General features: G+C 40.1%; 1 protein-coding gene across 1 annotated transcript in view; it reads left to right on the forward strand.

Moving 5' to 3' along the window:
• The first annotated feature begins 491 nt into the window (after positions 1 to 491).
• Positions 492 to 22,612, forward strand: part of LOC143302314 (mediator of RNA polymerase II transcription subunit 13-like) — a 130,519-nt gene continuing 108,398 nt past the window's right edge. The window contains exons 1-9 of the mRNA XM_076616925.1: positions 492 to 685; positions 1,067 to 1,328; positions 5,122 to 5,218; positions 13,401 to 13,478; positions 14,921 to 15,066; positions 16,421 to 16,594; positions 17,760 to 18,102; positions 20,474 to 20,566; positions 20,964 to 21,992. Coding sequence (XP_076473040.1) covers positions 617 to 685; positions 1,067 to 1,328; positions 5,122 to 5,218; positions 13,401 to 13,478; positions 14,921 to 15,066; positions 16,421 to 16,594; positions 17,760 to 18,102; positions 20,474 to 20,566; positions 20,964 to 21,992 — 2,291 coding nt within the window. The 5' untranslated portion in view covers positions 492 to 616. The remainder of the gene's footprint in view (positions 686 to 1,066; positions 1,329 to 5,121; positions 5,219 to 13,400; positions 13,479 to 14,920; positions 15,067 to 16,420; positions 16,595 to 17,759; positions 18,103 to 20,473; positions 20,567 to 20,963; positions 21,993 to 22,612) is intronic.

Raw genomic sequence — 22,612 nt, forward strand, 5'->3', positions numbered from 1 at the left:
AAGTGTTACTTTGGTTAGGGCCTGCTTTCTTTGGTTAGGGCATACGGTTGTAATAGAAAGTCGCAGTGTTCATATTGAAAACATTTCACGCAACAGTCTTACCATCAAATTAGTTTCTAAAACAGTTATGTGTTTTGTATAAACTGTTTATAAAGTGGAAAACGATTCCAAAACGTATCCCATCGAGGAATGATCCATGACCCATGCTTCTTTCGCTTTCACAACACTGGTTCTGTTTGCGTTAGAAATAATATATCAGGTGACGTATGCAACTCAACTGTATTATGGACACTTCAGTTATTAACTGCACACCTACCGGATATATTCCTTACTGCAAAATTAAAATAAGTTTGTTTAATTTTCTTTCTGCACTTGAAATCTGTCGGCTGCCATGATTCCCCGAAGTAGGTCAAGCACCATGTGACTGGAGCTGGCCAATCACTGACAATAATCCTTACCGCCTTGTTGTGCAGCTCGGAGAGAAGCGGCCATATTCTTGTGTCGCCATATTATGCTGAGCATCTATAATGAACAACATTTTCTGAATCTGTGGTCGATTGTGCGCCATATCAGCATCATTGGATATACTGCGGGGTAAATAAGACATGGAGTGACCATGAGTCACCCAAACCCGACTGGAAACGGTTGTACCTTGGAGGATTGCTACACCAATCTCTTCGTTTTGGTAAGTTATGATTTAAATAGGACTCTTGTTGGCTATTGTTCGAGGATGTAATGCAGCGGTATGTCGATTTGCAGTCGGAATCGCTCTCCGGTTGTAATGGCTTTGTATTTGTACTGTCTGTACATTGCTTATCATAGACAAACTTTATGATCAGGGGAGCACTGTGTTAGGACTTCACTTGAATTAGAAGCAAATGTCACCTGGCATTGCTGGTGTTATTGTCAGGCAAATGTAGGTCCCTTAGTATATTGATCAGCTTTCGATTATGAACGGGAAACCATGTCGCGATTGACCGAATAGAAATGTTACCAAACGCAAGTGGACATGAATGGTGCTCTTTCATGTTGCAGTCGGCATCAGCTGTGTTTATTTCTTTTGCAGACGGACCTTTGTGGCATAAGATGGCGCCGGCTAATTGTGGATAATGCGGGGGTTGACCAGTTGGATGACCCCGTGCTTACAGCTTACACAAAATGCCTTCAAAACGACATTTTGTGTGTGTGGCGTCGGGTTCTGAGAAATTCGGAGCAGCATCTGAACCACAGCGATCAGTTATCCTACAATAAAGAGCTGTGGGTTTTCTGGTACGGCGATCCGTCCAGCTATTTGAACGACTTGCTGTCGTCTGACCCGAGTTTGAGAGGTGAGTGCAATGCTTTTTTTGCTTTTTTTTTTTTTTTTTTATCATCCTGTCGGTGGGTGGGGGAGTGCTGGGGAGGGAGTGCCTTCTTTGATCGGCCAAATCCGTGTTCCGCTCATCGTGTAAAGTGGTAGGGAAATCGTAAGTGGGAAAGGGAAACGGAATGGAAGCTCATTTGTTCGTCAGGCATTCTGCTAGCCATTTGACAGTGAGTTTGCAGGTTTATTGATTTTCAGTTTGTCAGCTAATGGAAGGGAAAGGTAGAGGAAAGAAAATGAAATGTAGTTCTTCCATTCAGTAGTTCTGGGCTTTAGGATGTACTCTTTTGAGTTTGATACATACTGCCTGCGACATCTGCATCATTATTTGGTAACAGGAACATGTGACCACAGTACATACAGACTTTTTTCTTTTTGTGTTTGTGTGCCACTGTGTGTGTGTGTGTGTGGTTTTTGTGTTTTTAATTTTTTTTTTTTAGGCTGATGAATTTTTCAACTGAATTATCAGTAAAATTATAATAGCCCATTCTCAGCAGGTTTTCTTTTTGTTTTGTTATGTTTTAGTTTCACAGGTGGTTTCACAAAACTGTGAAGTACAATTTGTCACAGAACAATGCAGAACCACTTAAGAATGAAATATTTAACCTCAGTTTTGATTTTACCACCTCACTTTCCTCTTTTTTTGGGGGGGGTGGGGGGGGGGGGATTGGACTACTTGATTCTGAACAGAACCTTAGTGGTTTGATCCTGTTAATAGGCCTGGAGTGTTCATTTTTTGTTTTTGTTTTTTTGTTTGTTTTTTAAAAGTTTATTAATAATATTATTAAATACAGGACTCATTTTAATGATTTTAAAAAGTATCTTTTCTTTTTTCTCATGATTCCTTTACTGGATACAGCGCATGTCACAAGTGAGTCTTAGTTCAGGGCCTTGCCTCTCTTGTCTTTCTGGTGTTAAGCTGAGAAAGGTCAGACACCTCACTGGCACTTCTCAGTGGTTTGATCCCAGGCCAGTTTCCTTCTGTGTCTCCAAAATAGTTTCTTCTTCATCACAACAGATGCAACATTTTTTTTCTTCAGGTTTTCTTTACCCTTTCTACATCTTGATGGCTCCCACCTTAGTTTTGAAGCTGCTGAATGAGAAATCAAGTTTTCTTTTTAATTCAGGCTGACTGTCATGGGGTCCCTCAGTTTCTGTTTGGAGAACTTTATATGTTGATTTCTTTTTTCACCATCCATTCCAGCACCTCAGCTTTCCTGCTGTCATCATTTTGCAGGGTTTATTTGTTCTAGTTTAAGCCCCTTTCTTTCTTCATATGAATTTCATTTTATTTGCCTCGACTTGATACAACTATATTAAGCATTTTCATTGGGCCAGTAGGCGTTGTATGGTTCTGGGTCCTCTTTCAATCTCTCTATAAGCCCTGCTTCTTTCTGTATATATTTGCCCCTTTATCAGTTTATGTTTAATGTGGAAGAAATGAAGAAATGTTTTATTTTTGTCAGTCATGAATAGTCACATGGATTTTCTGCTATATTTGTGGATCTTCGTTTACAAGCTGTATAATTTCTCTTTTAGACCAACAAAACCGAAACCTAAAGTAAAACCTGCAGGGCAGTTTCAAGAGTTTGTGTTTGACATGGTATTCAATATATTATATAATTTGACTAACTACACATAAAATTGAATACAGGAATGAACAACTTCAAGAGGCAAGGCCATCAAGACTCACTTGTGATACACTTAAAAAAAAAAAAAAAAATTAAGTTAATGAATTTAATCGTTAAAATGTGTTCTATATTTGTTGTTATAAAGCTTCGGGTTTAGGGAAAAAAAGGCCTGAGCACAAATTCGAACCAGGCATGTTCGGGTGGGAAGAAATTGCCTTAGTCACTGCAGTATTGCGGATCCATGAATGACGTTCAAAAATTAACATTTAAGCATGCTTTTTGAAGGGCAATAAATTGATTGCCGTATTCAAAGTGATAACGCTGTTTAAGTCATATTATTTTGGTGTATTTTGGGTATTTAAGAATTCTTTAAAGTCTGTGGTAAAGGAGACATCACATTGCAACATTTAGCTGTTTTCTCTGGATCTAGATAGATCTATACATGTACAAGTTTATATACACTCCCCGGGGAAAGTATGACACAAAGTATGACAGCGGTCAATTCGGTTTCTCTTTAATGTTCATTCTAGTTTATTGAGTATCCACTTAAGATTCACATGCAGTAAACATGTCAATGATGTACTATGTAGTCTGTGTCACTGCAACTGTGCAAGTGTTCTGTCCAGAATTTGTATTTCTTTCCATTTGATTTGGAACAAGAAAAAAAGGTCACATTATCTTATTACTATAACATTACAAAATGGTTAGTTGTACACAAAAAAATAATGAGTATGTGTGAAACAACAAAGACGTACAGAAGTTACACGTACAATTTAACCACAAAAAAATTTTCAACATTTTTTATGCACTGCAGATAATGTGTAGAATAGTTAGTGTGTTACTATGGAAGCCATCGCATTTTGAGAGAACTGACCATTATTTATTCTTTTGCTTAGTATTTGTCCTGTAAAGCATAGCTATTGTAATAAACAACAAAAACAAAATTGTAATATTTCTTTTGTTTGATTTTCACACATATACACCAAGCACCAGAGACAGAAACATGTGGAAAACTTGAGCAGATGTGGTGTGCGTTTCACAGCGTTGGATTGAGACGATTCAGTGTGTGTAGCTGGTGTTTAGCCTGGAAGGGCCTTGTGGTTTTTGTCATGTTCATGTTGTCAGTGTTCCTGCACACTTTTCCATTTGAAGTGCAGAATACAGCCTACTTGCTTTATGGCTGAGCTAGGAGGATGTGTATTGTGCAATACATGTGGAAGTGGAACATACTATGTTTGAAACAACTTCAGGGGAACCTTCATTTGGCTCCAAGTTTTCAAAAAGTGAATCTTGTGCAGGATGATCGATCTCCAGAGATACATTCTGGAGTAATTCTAATTCAGTTGAAGCAGTTCTGTGTTGTGAGGGCAGAATGCAGGGTGGGTGGTATCTGTAGGAACAAAGAAAACAAACGACCATTGTATTTTTGAATGCATCAAATTCAAAATCACCCTGCTGCACAGTGTTTTGTAATAGCATGCTGTCAGTGGGATCACTGTTTTATTTACTAGCAGAATGTACTTAGTTGATTATTGAATTATAATTGTAAAAGCTACCACCCAAGTCATGCCCCACTTTTTGGCGCCATTTTTGCCACAACCTCCGACAAATAAATTGTTTTAAAAAATCAGGCAAACATGACTGGTGATGGACAGTACATTACTTTGATGAACAAATATGTCTCCAGACTCACTGAAATGAAAAAATTCACAAACACATGCAAAGGTAGTTACAATTAAAGCTGCAGCTGACGACCCCAATATTTTGCTGTGTGATTCTGTTCTTGATTTATTGGATGTTTGGGGGTTTTTTTGTTTTGTTTTTTCAATGTAAAGAACATTATATGGTTACACATCCAGATTCAAAGGTCAGCCTTAATACAGTAATAATTCACAGCAGCATTTCAACAGATTTTTCCATTACATTTGGTGTACTATGTTGGAAGTTGAGGAAGAAAGTATTTCCATGTATTTTGTGGAAAATAGTGGCATTTTATTTTCAGTCATGGTAATGGTTGTAAAGAGTTTGAGTATTGTTTTGAGCAATTCTGAATCCCTAAGTGGTGTTCATTCAGTTGGGCTGTGTATACTATATAGTATGACCAGCCAACTTTCTGTTATGTTGCAGAGCTTGAGTATGGAACCTGGGATCGAGACAAAGACAGTGGCTTGACGTACGAGTGTCGGACTCTATTATTCAAGGCCCTCCACAACTTGATTGAGAGGTGAGTTACTGTTGCCTAGTGTGGTTATTAAAAACATTTTCATTTTGTTTTCATTATTCAGTCGATCGATTTTTAATTTTTAAAACACATAGTGTACTGAAATTTGCCTTCAGGCATGCCTTATGAGAGGGACAAAAAAATAAAAGCTGTTCTAAGAAAAAATGAAATCAGAATGACTATTCATCTTAACGAGACAAAACATTTAAAGCTGTATTAAGAAAAAATGAAATCAGAATGACAGTCAATTGATCAAAAGAGACAAAAAGTAAAAAGACACACACACACACAAAACAACAACACAACAACAACAACAACAACAAAAAAGGTAAATAGTAAAAGCATATATCTATTAAAATATATAGTTAAAGCATTATATATATGTAGGTCAGGTCAGGGGCATAGCCCTTGCAACTGGTACAGTATAACCCAGTACTACCTGCCGCATGTGAAGTCTCCCAACGACGGACCGGGCAGAGGAGGATATCTTTCCCAACAGCTGTGAAGCCGGAAGAGGATGACCAAAGGGCAGGGGGAGCTCTTATCCTTGGCTGGAAGTCCTCCTAGGAGATGGAACTCTGAAGAAAGAACCTGCACCTGCCAAGGCCGTCCAACACGTGGCAGTATCTGCACCTGTGGGACTGTGAGCATTGATAGACGAGAGAGTGGGGAAGGGACTGCACAACTCCCCTTCACTAAAAAAGTCACCTGTGCTGGTCAAGCGACCAGGCTAATGTCGGAACGACGAGCTAGCCCTTCAACACCCAGCTTTCCCAAGCTCTGAGGTGATGGAGAAGTGGAAACGAGGACAGGCAGAGGATGCTGCTGGCAGTTCCTAGTCATGCACGCAGGCAGCTGTGGGGTGATGGTCATCCGCCATAGACTTGGGCAGATGCAGACAGTGACTATGGCAGATGTGGCACCTGTATCCTCCCACAGTATCAGAGCAGCCCTTTTTTTAGAGACAGCACTGCTCTCCCCACATGGGTAAGGGGAGATAAAAGGATCCCTAAACAAAGCCTGCCTTGCCTGGTACCTCGTAGGAAACCGCACCTCCTTGGACATCCAGCATTAGCGGTCGAAAACAACAGAAGAAAAGAACCAGGAGTCATGCCTGGAATGTTCGCACCCTTTTAGACGGAGATGACAAACCAGAAAGGCGCACAGCGTTCATTGCTAGACTGTTTGATTCAATGATTGCTACCAGGTGGTCATAGCAGCCCTGAGTGAAACCAGGTTTGCCAGTGAAACCCAGCTGTAGGAAGTTGGAAGGGGCTACACCTTCTACTGCTTTGGGAAGCCAGATGGCATCCCAGGAACCTCAGGCGTGGGCTTTGCCATACAAACCAAACTTACACGACAGCTTGACAGCCTTCCACATAGAATAAACAATAGCCTGATGACCCTGCGTCTGAAGCTGTCAGGATTGCTTCTCCACAGTCATCAGCTGCTATGCCCCGACGATGACCAACCCTGATGACATCAAAGAAGCTTTCTACGAGGAGCTCAGCCACACCATTTCAGCAGTAGAAAGGACAGGCTGATCATCCTTGGGGATTTCAATGCCCGCGTCGGCGTGGACTTCTTTTCGTGGCCAAAAGTCCTAGGACAGCACGGCACTGGCAAGTGCAACTCCAACAGACTGCTTTTGCCTGCGCAGAGCATGGACTGACCATCACCAACACCCTCTTCCAACAAGCGGACAAGTACAGGAACACATGGATGCACCCCCGCTCCAAGCAATGGCACATGCTGGACTATGTGATTGTCCAGCAGAGGGACAGAGGTGATGTTTCCATTACACGCTGCATGAGAGGAGCAGTCTGTTGGTCGGACCATCGCCTGGTACACAGCAAGATGAACATCAGACTTGCGCGCATGCTTCAACCAGCCAGGCGGAAACCCCCTAGGAACCTGAGCATCCACCGCCTCCCTATCACTAAGGATGTGCTGCAGCAGCAAAACCAAGCAGCTCTCCAAGAGATTCCTGCATCAACTGATGTAGAAGAGGTATGGATCACCTTTAGAGATGCTGTGTACACAGCAGCAGCTGACACACTCGGCTTTGTACAGAGGAGCCACAAGGACTGGTTTGACGAGAACGACTCTGGAATCTCCAAGCTCCTGAACACACTGCATATACGGCATCAGGATCACATTTCTGATAAAGACTGCCAGAGGAAGAAGGACCAGTTCTTGCAAACCAAGGAACTCGTACAGAAGAGGCTGCGTGAGATGAAGAACACCTGGTGGGAAAGAAAGTCCGAAGAGCTGATGCTCATGACATGAAGACCTTCCATGATGGTCTCCGAGCTGTGTATGGGCTGAGAGTCACAGGATCAACACCTGTCCAAGCCTTGGACCATACCACCCTCCTGATAGACAAGAAAGACATCCTTGCCCGCTGGGTAGAGCACTTCAATACCCTCTTCAACAGGGACTCGTCCGTATCTGACGAGGTAATTGCAGCCCTCCCACAGCTACCAGTCAAATACTCGCTAGCCGCACCTCCCACCAAGGCTGAGACCGGAAGGCTGTGAAGCTGATAACATCAGGAAAAGCACCAGGAGTAGATGGAATCCAGGCTGACATCTACAAGTATGGAGGTGCTGACAGACAAGCTGACCACCCTGTTCCAGTCTATCTGGGAGAGAGGGGAGGTCCCCCAGGATTTCAGGGATGCTTCAGTTGTCCACATCTACAAACGGAAGGGAGACAAAACATCCTGCGATAACCACTGTGGAATCTCTCTTTGCATCGCCGGCAAGTTCTTCGCCCGCATCATACTGAACAGACTGGTTGACCAAGTCTCCAACAGTCATCCCTGAAGTACAGTGCGGCTTACGCTCAGGCAGGGGAACATGTGACATGGTGTTTGCCGTACGCCAGATCAGAGAGAAGTGCCGTGAGCAGAAAAAGGAGCTCCACATGGTCTTTGTAGACCTGACTAAGGCCTTTGACACGGTAAACCGCCATGGTCTGTGGAAGATCCTCCTAAAGTCGGCTGCCCAGAGAGCCTAATCCAGCTGATTGCGTCATTGCACGATGGCATGCAGGCGAGAGTACAGGAAAATACTGACATGTCGGATCCATTCCCTGTGGTAAATGGAGGGAAGCAGGGCTGCGTCCTGGCACCCACACTGTTCTCCATTCTCTTCTCTGCCATGGCGATAGACGCCTTCCAAGACTGTGACCAGGGCATCTACATTCAGTTTTGCACAGATGGCAAATTTTTCAACTTGCGGCGACACCACGCCAGGTCCAGGGTGTTTGAGGCACTGTTGAGAGAGTTCCTCTTTGCTGATGACTGCGCGCTTGCTGCACACACCCATGAGGACATGCAGTTCATTATGGACAGGTTCTTAACCTCCTGCAGGCGCTTTGGACTCACCATCAGCCTCAGCAAGACCGAGTCCATGTACCAACCTGCTAGCTCACAGAACGCCAGTGCCTCCCCCCCCACCTGCAGTCGAGATCAGTGACACAGGGATCAAGTCAGTCGACAAGTTCTGCAACCTGGGCAGCACCCTATGCAGCAACAGAGACCTTGATGCAGAAGTGACGCTGCACATCGCCAAGGCCAGCTCCGCCTTTGGCAGACTAAACAACAGGCTGTGGAACAACAAAGGCATCAGGCTCAGCACCAAAATCAAAACCTACAGAGCTGTTGTGCTGACCACCTTGTTGTACTGCTGTGAAACATGGACGATGTATCGCCGTCATTTTCAACAGCTTGAGCAGTTTCACCAGAGATGCCTATGAAAGATCCTCGGCATAAAGTGGCAAGATAGGATCTCCAACCTCCAGGTCCTAGAGAGGAGCGACCTGCCCAGCATCGAAAGCCTGCTGATCCAGTGCCAGCTACACTGGACAGGACATGTCAGCATGACAGACAGCAGGATCCCGAAGATGCTCTTGTATGACCAGCTGAAGGAAGGCCACATCAAACTTGGAAGACCCTGCAAGTGCTTCAAGGACACCTTGAAGACAAACCTCAAAGCCTGTGACATAGACATCACTTCCTGGGAAATTGATGTCCTTGACCGCTCTCGCTGGAGGATGCTGTGTTCTAGTGGCATAAAGATGTTTGAAAACAAGAGAATGCTGGCCATTAAGGAGAAGCATGAGCGAAGGAAGCAGGGCTCGACTTCTGGAGATGTTTTCCCTTGCAACACCTGTGGGAAGTGCTGTGCATCCAGAATCAGCCTCTTCTCCCATATGAGGACACACACCGACAGATAAGCCTGCCTGCCTAGTCATCCGTCGGCACAATGGGAGACTCCATCATCATATATATATATAATAAATAAAGCAGTTGAAAACCAACACCTATTTTGTTAAACAAAAAAAATATAAAAATCTGATTTTTCGCTGCCACCCAGCAGCTTGGTCACAAACTACACATATAACAGGTGATGTAATGCTATTTTTTACGTCATCTTTCTGACCTTACATGACGTCTTCTACTACTACTATATATATATATATATATACATATTTATACTTATTAAATAACTGAAAGTTATTTTGAATAAAAATACTGAGTGGATAAACCAGTTTTATCTATTACTACTTTACTAGTATTAGATACCAGTTAAGTCACATAAAAGCTAAATATATATGAATCAGGAAAAAGCCAGTAAAACTAAATGCACTCACTACTTGGCAGAGTGTTTGGCAGCAGTATTAGTACTTGCATAATAATAATAATAACTTGCTTAGTGTTTTGGGGTTTTTTTTTTATTGACAAGCACATTGGTAATCTACTTGTCAACTTCTTCTGACACAGTTCCGTGAATTGAAACGATAAATTCAGATAATTGGCTTCACTTTTTGGTCTTCTGTAAAAATATTTTTTTTAAATAAAAAAAATTCTCATTATGAGTCATTATGATCACATCCTCCTTTATGAAAAAGCTAGTATATCTGTGACTTAAGATTACTCTAATTAGAACAAGAGGGGCAAGGCCTAAAATTCAAGACTCACTTGTGATACACTTTAAAAAAAAAACACCAAAAAAAACCCCAACTAATCGTTAAATTGTGTTCTGTATTTGTTATTATAATAATATAAAGCTTCGGGTTAAAAGAAAAAGAAAGAAAAAAAGTCCTAACGGCAGATTCGAACTCTGCGTGTTCAGGTGAGAAGAAACTGTCTTACTCATTACACTATCGTGGCTCCTTAACTGATGTTCGAAAATATAATATTTAAACATGCTTTTTTAAAGGGCGATAAATCGATTGCAGTATTCGCGGTGAGAACGCTGTTTAAATCATACTATTCTGGTGTATCTTGGGCAATTAAAAATTCTTTTCAAGTCCGCGGTAAAGGAGAAGGAGACGTGGCTATTGCCGCAATCACACTGCAACATTTAGCCGTTTTCTCTGGATCTAGATAGATGTACAAGTTAGTTACACCTGGTTGACACAGTCGATTCAATTTCCCTTTTATGTTCATTCTAGTTTTATAGTTTTAAAGTTGATATGAAAATTGAGTATTTTGTTAAACTAATAACATGTAGAGCCAAGTACAAGTACTTCTAAACATCTTATGAAGTGAAAACAGAAAAGGACTTTATTTTGAGAAAAGACTGGAAATTTTTACGTTTCATCAATTCAAGGGTATTAACTCGCATGGTTTATTATTTTTAACTGTGAATTCCGACTGATTCTGTGGATATTTTTATGGCAGTTTGGGGCATAATCCAGTAAGTGATGAGGTGTTCACAAATCTTTCTCTGAATAAATATTTAACGGTCTCCTTCTCCAGCTTTCCATCACATGTTATTGTGTATTGTCCATTGAAAATAGGATTGAACGGGCAGGTCAACAGCTTGAAACAAAATGGCGTCGTTCGCATTCGCAAAGAATATGAGCATGCGCTTTGGATGTGTATAAATATGTGCACGCAATTGATTTTTGCCCTTGACCTTCAGGGCTCAGCCAATAGATCTATGAAGTCCACTCGTCGTATTAATTTTAGTATTTTCCGAAAAAGACCACTTGGGCTAATGAACATAGTCATAGTGAAAGCCCTGTACACTGAGAGTAAAACACACAAGCTTTTTATGTATTGAGTATAATTTCAAAATGTAATGTTTAAGATGAGAAAGATCAGTTTAAAGCAAATTAAGTCCCCTAGCATTAATTACAGATTAATTTCCCTTTTTTACTATCTGCACCAAAACATTTGCAAAATAAATATAACTTCCATGCTTAGCAAAAGAAGTTCCCGTTTGAACAAAAAATGATCATAATGACTGCTCTTGTTGTTGTCTCAGAATATCAGGTCAAAGTGCCAAGTTTAGAGAATAAAAAAAATAAATAAATATAACAGTAAATGCAGTTTGCATATAATTTGGCTTCTTTAAAAATAAAAAAAAAATTTTTGTGCCCATCCCAGAGGTGCAATATTGTTTTAAACAAGATGACTGGAAAGAACTGAATTTTCCCTATTTTTATGCCTAATTTGGTGTCAGCTGACAATGTATTTGCAGAGAAAATGACAATGTTAAAGTTTACCACGGGGACACACACACACACACACACACACACACACACACACACACACACACACACCGGAACACCGGGTTAAAATATAGACTCACTTTGTTTACACAAGTGAGACAAAAAATGGGATCTAAGTTCATTGAATACTATTACTATTACACGGTATTAGTATTATCACTTTTGTTCTTTTGTACCCTTTTTTGTTTTGTAATACATAGATATTTGTTTACATTTTTACAATACAGTTCTTTCCAGTCAACAAGAGAAAAATTGCTTGGGTCAGTAGATGCAACTTTGTTAAAATCCTCAGCTAGAAAATTTGTTACTATATATATATATATATATATATATATATATGAAATAGTGTTTCCATTTTCATTATGACTAATGAAGTATGCTTATAAGTTATAACTTTCATAGCCAGACATGGGCTAAACAGAGTCTCAAAGATGCTTAAATTTAAAGATCATGTCCTTGAAGTTCAAAATTGCATTGATTCAAGGTCTTAGCGAAAAATAACAGATGTGTTTCCAATTGTTTGTGTCTTCGTATTGTGTTACTGTGGAGTGTTGGCCTAGTGCTACTTGGGCACTGTGGACAAAACATTTGAGTGCACAGTTGTAGTTTTGGGTGCCAGCATCATAACATTTACCAAGAAAAGTCTTTCTGCCAGGCTTCATTGTACATGTGCTGGCACTTTGATTCGTACTCCTGCTGTTTATTATTTTTGTCATCCTGAGCTTTCGTCTTTGTTTTGGGAGCCTTTTAACATTGAAGATGAGAAATGTTCGTTGCTAACGTGCCATGAACGTCAACATCCGAGCGCGCATGCGCTAAGATGCTGCTCTGCAAAGCAAACTGCAGCAGACGACATTTAACATTTCAATCGACCGCATTCGAGCTTGCTTTCTTGGTGTGTCTTTTAATTAATTTTTTTTCGCCTCTATCAGTTTTTGAGTGCCAGCTGGGCACTCTCAACAGAAAATTTGCGTGCCCGACCCAACTTTTCATAGCATTTGCACTCTGGCACCTGCTAAATTCAAACCCTGTAATACAGTACAGTATGTTGACTTAGTTAAAGAAAAGACAAATGAGAAAGTGAATATGTTGGGGTTAGTTAAAAAGCAGATGTTGAAAGTCCAGAACAAAAGATCACTCACATTAAATCATTTACTGTGACCAGCCAGAGTAGTTGAAGTAGAAAATACTTAATCTTATCAATGATTAAAAGATGTCATTAAATATTCAATTATAATGGTTAATAAGTCAGTAAATGGTGGATGATAAGATGAAACATAAGAACTAGAACTGTAGAAGTTACATTCCTCAGTTGTGAACATATTTTCATGGGAAGCAGTATTACTAGATTACTGTTAGGCATAGGAAGGGGAGAATGTGTATGCAAGTATGTGTTAAGTTGGAACTCACTGTATGAAGGAGACTTGAAGGGAATTGGTAAGCAACATTCACCTGACAAAGAATGATACTTACTGACTCTGGCAGCTGTAAGTCTTAAATGGGGTTGTTGGGCCCTGAATTAAGGCCAGTATTTAAAAAAAAAAAAAGTTAACTTTTAATTGGGAAACTCTGTGTTGAGTGAGAACCTCATTTACTCTTTAATTGATTAATATGTTGTATTTGTTCATATTTTTGTGTGATTTTTATTTATTAACAGATGTCTACTGTCCAAGAACTTTGTCCGTTTGGGCAAATGGTTTGTGATGCCACAGGACCATACCGCTGGAGATGGAAGGTTTGTGAATTGAAGAGAAAACATGAAGATATGAGGTTTCCTTTATTATTGGGACCCCACAAAGTCTATTTTGGTTAGCTCACTGTTTTGATATGTATAGGCTGGTCTTCTTTACCAATGATAAAAAGTTCACTGCCGGTGGATGTTAACCTATTAAGTGCCAGGAAATTTGGTAGAAAAAAATTATAATGAAAAAGTGCTCTCCCCTTGCCTGGGAATTAAGAGGATTCAGGGGTAGAATTTTAGAAAATTATAGTGCAGAACGTATAGGAGGTACAGAAGCAAAGTAATAACCTAAATAAGTAAATGTTTTTGTGAAGGAAAATTGGTATGAATTCTTAATCTGGGCCTTTTTCCCAAGCACTTGGATTGTAGATAACTATTCAGACATTTCAGAGTGATGATAATTTTTATTGTGCATTAAAAAAGTCTATTTCCACGTCCACAGATTGACATTCAAAGAGAAAAGAAATAAGTGCAGCTAGAAATAGCATGCTTATGGAACGAAAATTAGATGATACCTGTAGAAGAAAATAAATTAGATTAAATGTTTATGACAACAAACTCAATGTCTAGTAGACATAAAAGTGAACACCTGTCCCAACAATGACAAATGTGTGTTCAGTCAAGATAAAAAACAAAACAAAAAACAATTACATTCTCGGAAATGAGCAGTTGAGCTCATTTTAACACCTAAGAGCGTACCCACTTAATAGGGGGAAAGTGATGATACTAACTCCCTCCTGGTTGATTTGAGCCAATGAACTGTCTGCTGTGTATCTGGTTTGCCTCCTCTAGAAAGAAGTCAGTCAACTGGTCACCATCAGTAACAAAAAGCATGAAAAAAATTAAAAAAAACATGATTCATGTCCATTGTATGTCAACCCTGGGTTTCAGGAAGATAATGGATTCTTGGCTGTTGTCCATTTCCATCAGGTTGAACGCTGTGAAAGACAGTTCACTGACGATCTTGGCCACACCACCTTGCACTCACGCTGTCTGGTCTTCAACCTATCGTCTTACACCACTCCTCTCTCACTCCTCCCATTACACCACTCCTCTCTCTCTCTCTCCCTATTCTCAGATTGTACATACATACTGCCCTCTGTGCATATGACTATGTACTGCACTCTCACTGACAGTCATTGTCACCCCCTCAAAATTGATATGTGATTGGATAGATTGGACGAAGTGTCAAATTCTGTGGTCAATTTTGTCACTGTCGTCATCAGTAACAATAGTGGATATCAGTATTTCAATCATGAGCCTTGAATTAAACTGATTGATTTTTTTTCTTGGGGGTGGGAGGGAGACAGGGGGGGAGGGTCACTGCTTCAAAGATTATTTGGGTTTCTTCTTAGTTGTTTTTTTTTTTTTTATACTGTAGGTGTTCGCTTGTTGAAAATTATATCTGATTCATTTTTGGTGATGTTTTCCCTCAGCTGCCACCTGTCCTTCTGTTTCCACTTCTTCCTGCATGGAGAATCCCAGGTGTGTGCAAGCATTGAGGTGAAGCAGCATCCAGCTGTGTGGCGCCTGACAAACCACCACCTTAATTTGCTTCAGGACTCCCAAGTCCATTTTCAGGGTAAGTGGTAAAGCATGATTGCTATGGCTGGGCAGTTTCTTTTTAAATCTTTTTATTTCTCTGCTTGTGTACCATTTCCATTGTTTTTATTACAAAATTTGCCCGCTTTCCATTTAGGTGGAGAACTGAATGATGGTTGACCACACTATTCAGATTGATTGTATTTATAAATTTATTTGGCTTCACACATGTGCACTCACATTCACACACTCACAGATACAAATGCTGCATTTCCTTGCTGACTTGTTAATTTGGATTTGAAATGAAATTGAAGACTGTATTGCTGTGGTTTGAATAGCTTATTGTTTAACTCTTTGACTTCCTGAACTATTTGTGATTTTTGCAAAATATTCGCCAGCCTCTTAAAAAAAATCATAAAAATGAAAATAATCCTCAAAAGTATGTAAAAGTATATATGTTCTTGAAGGCAAGTGAATGGAGAGTATTTCAATGTACTATTATCGTATGTTTAATTTTGACAGGATAAATTAAATCCCAGTAAGGGAAAGATAACTCTGATTTCGGGGGGGGGGGGGGGGTACACAAAATATTTAAATAGATAATTTTTTTTTTTAAATTAAAAAAAAAGAAGAAGATGAAAATTCAAATATGTTTATTTATGGGTGGAAGTGGTTCTGAAATATTAGCAAATGTATTGTACACAACAACCAAATGCAGTTATGCTAATTTTCCTCCATTATCATGTTGTTTCATAGGCACTCACATTCAACCACTTGCACACTCTCCCACTCAAACACCTACAAACACTATCACAGAATATTACACAAAATCTCGCAGTAAACAATATTTTGGCTTGAAACCTTCATCGGGAGGGTTTCATTGTAAATGAAAACCCCAAAAGGAAGGTTCCAAGCTAAAATATTAGGTTTTTTTCTATTCCCACTTTTAACACAACCCCACCCCCTTCCTGCTGATGTACCTTTTAGCATGTAATCATCATCAGGATAACCAGAATCACTTCAGTTGGTCAACAACATTACTTTAGTTTTCTATCATGTTTTTATTGTTTATGTTGTGCGCAAAATCAAATAAAATTCTAGCCACCTTTTCTGAACTGCATGTGTGGACAGCCATGTTGACACGCTTAATGACTGTTCACTTTACAAAACACAATGAAACAAGCAAAAACTTGCTGAGATATTGTTTTGAGCACACATCAAGGCAGTTGCCATGTGCAAGGACGTAAGCGTATTCAACAAGTGACGGGCTGGGCAGTTGATAATGCAATTACCCCAAAGCTGTGGATATATCTGCGGTTGGAAGTGAAAGGCTTTACAAACATTTGATATTGCCTGTCAGGCTAACAAACATCTGATTTCATTTGTTCTTACAGTAATCCTGGCACCCTATGGATTGAATGGCACTCTGACAGGACAGACATTTCGGGACACAGATCCTCACAATCGCCACCTCTTCCAACTGTGGAACCAGCATTACCCCTTTGACTTTGATGAGGCAAAGGAATTTGATCCGAACCGTCTGCCCAACCTTGTAGAAGTCATTGTTGGTAAGTGAAAAACTAAATTTTATATCCTTTTTTGACTCATGTGTGTGTGTTTAGAAACAAACATGGGTCTAAATAGTAACCATGTGTTTCATGTGTGTGTGTGTCCATAGTAAACTTTAACTTCATGATTTTTTCTGGAAATACGTAAAGATAGGGAAGAAAATCGGTTCTTTTGAAAGTCTAATTCGAATAATGCACATCTGGGAAGGGTACAAAAATTATGAAGAAGCAAAAAATGTTTCCAAAATCTGGTTATTGTTGTATTTTTATTTCTTATTCACAAAATTTGCACTTATATTTGACATACTGATACACTGGTTAATCCACTAGCATTTGTTTATGTTACTGAGAAACTACCTAGTATTTAAAAATTTCCATGCATTTTAAAAGAAAATATGGTTCCTAAAGTACACACACTGCCATAGAATTACTGTTAATTGTAGAGCGTTCATATTTGGCAGAAGTGTTCACAATTTATCATGCTTCGTTCTAACATTTGTTGTTTTTTTTTTTTTTTTTTTTTTTTTTTTTTTTAATTACTTATCCATACTTGCCCATACCCCCATCTTTCTCTCTACAATCGGCTTTGGATCCACTCTGTTCATACCCAGATTCAAACACTCCACTGTTGGCCGCCATTCTTTCTCTGTCTCTGGACCTTTCATTTGGAGTAAACTTCCTCTTTCGCTTCTTCAGGTCTCTGCACTCAGCTTTTTCAAGTCTGGCCTTAAAATCCATCTCTTTCCAAGAAAGCCTGCCTCCTCTGCCATTTCTTTGTCTTCAGTTTCTCAGGATAAGAATTATGTATGCATGTGAATGACTGGTGTGAAAGCGCTTTGATTTGTCTCTACACAAGATTCAGCACTGTATAGATATTTATTATTATTATTATTATTATACGAATGGGCCGTCAGGGGAGGGGGGTACTGGTAGTACTGAGTTAACTCTCTTGAGGAACAAGTGGGAATTACTGCAACAGACACCAGTGTAGAAATTTTGTTTTATTGATAGTTGTGTTTATAATTTTTTTTCGGAAATCAGACAGACTGGGAAAGATTTACTGGTGTAATATCTTTTTCTTTTTACCTTTTTTCTTTTTTTAATGTACATTTTGTCAGAATGCTCCACATAAAGAAAAAAAATCGTGTTTTTTTCTGTTTTTCAGCGGGGTATCGTATGCGGTATCCTTCAGCTTATGTGTTAATCTGCGATTCAGACGAGTCAGCATGTCGCCTGCAGACAGGGATGTCAGCCCCTGACTTGATGGCTGGGCGTTCCCATGGCATGAGCTCCAGCTTCCACCATTCCCATGGGCCCCTCACACCACCACACTCTCCAAACCCACACATGCTTGGAGGCAGTGGTGGAGGGGAGAAGATAGGGGTTGGGTTTGGAGAGGGCAGGCAGTCGATGCTGCCCAGCATTGGACAGGTGCTTGGCCATCAGATCACAGAAAAGGTTGCCCAGGATTCCACTCTGACTACAGGGATGCCCACTGCTGCCAGAAAGTAGGATTTACTCACATTTCTATTGTTTTTCGCCTCTGTCACTTTCTTTTATTCGCCCTCCATCTGCTTTAACTCTTTTGATCCTATTTTTCCATGAACCATTACTTCCCCTTGTTCCTGGATTTAGAGAAGAGAAAGATAGATTATCATATACAGTTGTGTACAGAATTGATGTGAGAAGTTGTCTGTGACCCTGTTGACACTAAAGGGTGATATCTCTGGTGGCACTTGGGTGTAAAACAGGTGATATGGGAGTCCAACACAATGCATACAAAGATGTACCACATGCAGGATAGTGTTTTGCTTGCAGAGTATACACATCATGCAGGTACTCACTGAGCAGTGCCTTGTATGTATCTTGGTGCCACACTGATAGTCATGTCCATGAAAAACTGTCAGTTGTGACTGCTGTTGTCTTTACCCCATGAATGATTCGAAGTTTGTCTCAAAGAAAATATATGCCTTTCACTGGTCAAGTGATCACTGCTATAATCAGAACATTATTTACACAGTTCTTGACAAACTATTCAGAAAATATTTTTTTCTCAAAATACACATGTTCGTTTCACAGTCATCACATAATATGTCACCCAAAGGTGACACATATGTGATGTACCTTGAAACAGTCATTATAGTTACTGCACAAATTTATACCACAATTTTCACACTTGCACTTTCTGAGCTTTTCATTGCCCACTATCTTTGCTTCTGTAGCAGCAGCTAATTGTACTCTCTTCTCATCATTCAGTTGTAACAGATCAAAATCGTCTGATATAGTGTTGAAAAACTTGTCATTAGAAAACTGGTCAGAATCAGAATTTGCTACACATTCCATTTTCTGTGTACGTGTGTCTACACAGCACATCTGCAAGAATGTAGTGGCGGCCACTTTCCCACAGCCTGTTAAGGGGGTGTCTGGCATCCATTTCTTTCATAAACACTGTCCCATTAGTGACCCGGTCAAGGATAGAATCATAGATTATGCGCGGTGATGGCACGACTTGTTTGAAGTTCAAAGCGCTTACCGTAAGATTTTCCATGCTGTAGGAACGAAAGGGGGAATTTTCTGCTGCATGGTTTTCCAGTCTCCAGGAAAGAAGGGTGTAAACCAGAAAGCCGTGCTGTAGGAATGAAAGAGTTATTAAACTGCTTTCCACTTTATGTTGTTGGCCTGTTTCATTTCAGGAATGTAATCCTTCTAAGACTAACCATTATAAAGGAGGAGTAGTTGATATAGGTGTAAACAGAGGAAAACTTGCATTCATATACACACACCATGAGTCTGTAATCTGTGTTTTGGTTGTCTGTGTGTATGTGTCTATGTAAGTATATTTGTCTACAGTAAACTTGTGTGGAAACCAAGAATGTTTCCACAGTAATGTTACTGTTACAATTTTATATCTTTGATTTGAAACTTGGCACTTTTATCTGATATATTGACACATTGATTGATAGTGGTTATTTTGTTATTTTTAGTTTGAAAGTTACATTCATGTATACATTTGCCAGGAGCAACAAAAGTCTGTCATTAAATGGGACATTACTCTATATTAGTATATATGTAGACCAAAGAAAAAAAATTTTTTTGAATGGATGACAGTTGAAACATCAGATTTTAAAAGACCAAAGGTAATAAGGACTGTTCTGTTCACACTGAGTGTTAAGATCTTACATTATCTGCATTCACCCAAGTAGTTGTTATGTAAGAAAACTTGGTGTACTGTTTTGTAAGTTGATGTACTTGATGACTTCTTTGTATGAATATCATTATCAGCACATGGATCACATTGGAAGATTGTGAGAACACATTAATGAAAGGAGGCGAAAGAGACTGTTAATTTTATTCAGAGAATGATTAATGTCATACATCTTGGATAATGTCATCAAATGACCTAAATCAACAGATCCACTTGCACACACACACACACACACACACACACACACACACACACACACACACACACACACATGGAATGCTCAACAGACAGTCAGGAACTTAACTCACTATGCATGCATGTCTGATGTTATCATGAGAATCTCACAAGGTTTTTTTTGGTTTCTGAATTACAGATCTCTATCCATGTGATCATGAAACAGAAGGAGAAAAATCTGTAGCTTTTTTGTTTGTTTTGTTTTTAAGACGGGCATGCGTTCTTCAGAAGTCTGATACTGAGTAGCCATTTTGGTGGGTGTAAGTGGGCTGAGAGATTTCAGCGGGTTTGGATATTACATGTATTTTTAAGAGAGAATTTGAAAGATGATTTTTGTTAAGTGTCTATACTTATTTATGACTTATTATCCTGGTGGGATCAGTGATACATGCTAATATAGTACTGTACTGCTTCTACAACCGTGACTGGTGTATTTGCAGGCCTCCAGATGGTGGTGGTTCTGAGGACTGTCAAACAACAGGACTGTGGAATTTTGCTGACCCCTCCTCCAAAGTCACTTGTAATTGTGTAAAGTAAGTAGTTCTTGGTCTTTTTTTCTTTCTTCAGAAACTTAGGACAAGGGGTTGGGGGCTGCTGTCAGAAGATTTTTTTTTTCCTTCCAGATATATACTCTGATGTTTCCAGGGTAATGTTTTCAGTACTAGTGTTTTTGTATCATTTTCATTTTGATTTAGTCATCCTATGAAATTTCTATTTGAAAAGATGTTGGCTTCATCAGAGTGTAAATCATGGAGTAATGCAGGTAACATTCAATAGGATCGATAGGATTGTAAGTTGACAAGTAGAGGAAGCTCCTGAATTCAGTTGTATTAAGTATGAATGGGAAGAATACTGGATTTATCTCTTTACTGTTTCTTATTCTGTTGAAATAACTTGTTTCATTCTGGTCCTTTTCTTCTGTTTATTTAGACATCGCAAGATGAAAAGTGCACCTCAAAGCAAATCCAAATCTAGTGGAAAGAAAGACAAGGATTCAGAGAAAGAGAAAGGGGACAAAGAGAAAGGAGAGAAGGAGAAAGAAGAGAAGAAGGTGGAAAGACAACAGTCACGTCACAGTCGCAGTTCCATTCCATTTCATCGAAGGCAGGCCCAGATTCAGGAGGATGTTCTTCAGTTTGACATTGAACGCATTATGAGCCACCTTCCCCCCAACCCTGCCTTCCTGCCCACAGGCTCAACCACCATCCCTCCCCAAGGGGGATCTACTCCTGTGCCAGAGGTGGCAGCAGACACCCCCAATTCAGCTCCTTCTCCTTTGGACCCTCCACCCAACTTGCCCTCCCTGGAGCCCACAATGCCCACCCTCAGTCCCCAACCATCCAGCAAGCTTCCTGGGGCTGGGGGAGGGACCAACAGCAATACAACACCCAGCAGTGGCCAGGCCACCACACCCTCCACCACCACCACTACCACTACCACCACTAACAGCAACAGCAGCAACAGTGCAGTGAATGGTGGAGGTGGGGGTGACGGCACCACCAGTACTGCAGGCGGTGTGAACTGTGTGGGAGAGAAAGATTTGTTGGCCAGTAATAGTAATAGTGTTCCAGGTGTGACAAGTGCAGAACAAACATCCGGAGAAACAGTGACCCCATTACCAAATGGCAGCATTAACTCAGAAGTTGTACCCAAGAGTGAAGAATTGACTAGTGGGCAAGGGGCTGCTACGCCCCAGCCATGTAAGGCAGCAGCAGCAACTTCACCAGCAGTAGCAATAAGTGGGGGAGTAGGGAGTGGTGCCCCAGTGCCTCCAGATTCTCAGTTACCATGGAGTGCTTTAGAGTCAGCAAAGAAAGAATTAGTGTCCAATTGGTTACAGTCGCAGCAGAAAAGTGTGGAACATGTTCCAAAGAGACCCATGTTGCCCAGTAGTGATTCTGACGAGGAGGGTGATCTGGTCACACCAACACTGTATGATCGTCATTCAGTCCACAATTGGTTAGTATGAAATAATCTGTCTGTCTGTGTCCTTTGCTCTTCATAAAGTAATATCAAAGAAAAAAAAAGAGCACAGAGAATGAGTGAATGACAGGTATTGAGTGATAGGTATTGTTTCACCATGAAGTTTGCTTCCAGGCTGTGGTATAGTTGAAATTCTTCTGCTCAGGTATGCTTTTCTGTTGCCTGGAGATTCTCTGATTCACAGGCATGGGATCCTTATGACAATAGTCGGATTTCAGACCAAGGAAAGCCCAGATGGGTCATTCATGTGTGTTTCTGTTGTGTTTTGCTGGTGTTTTTTATTTCAGTCTTGGACAGAAGTACGGTTTTGATCAAATCTGAACTGACCCTTTCCAACTTGTGCACATTGCGAGCTCGTTTGTTTGGAATCTCAGAATGATAATGAAAATATTGAACCTATATTCAACGACCCAATTTCTAGGGAAGAAATCATACAGATATAACCAAAAAAATTGAAGTGTGGAAGAAGTGCTGGTCCAGATGAGGGTTATTGGGGAAATGTTAAAACATGCCAATTCAGGTGTTAAAGTGTTATACAACTTTAAGATTTTCTTTCTCAAGTTGCAGTTTTATTCAACAGACTTTTTCAAAGTGAG

This window comes from Babylonia areolata, chromosome 29 (assembly GCF_041734735.1).
Source record: "Babylonia areolata isolate BAREFJ2019XMU chromosome 29, ASM4173473v1, whole genome shotgun sequence".
Taxonomy (NCBI): Eukaryota; Metazoa; Mollusca; class Gastropoda; order Neogastropoda; family Buccinidae; genus Babylonia; species Babylonia areolata.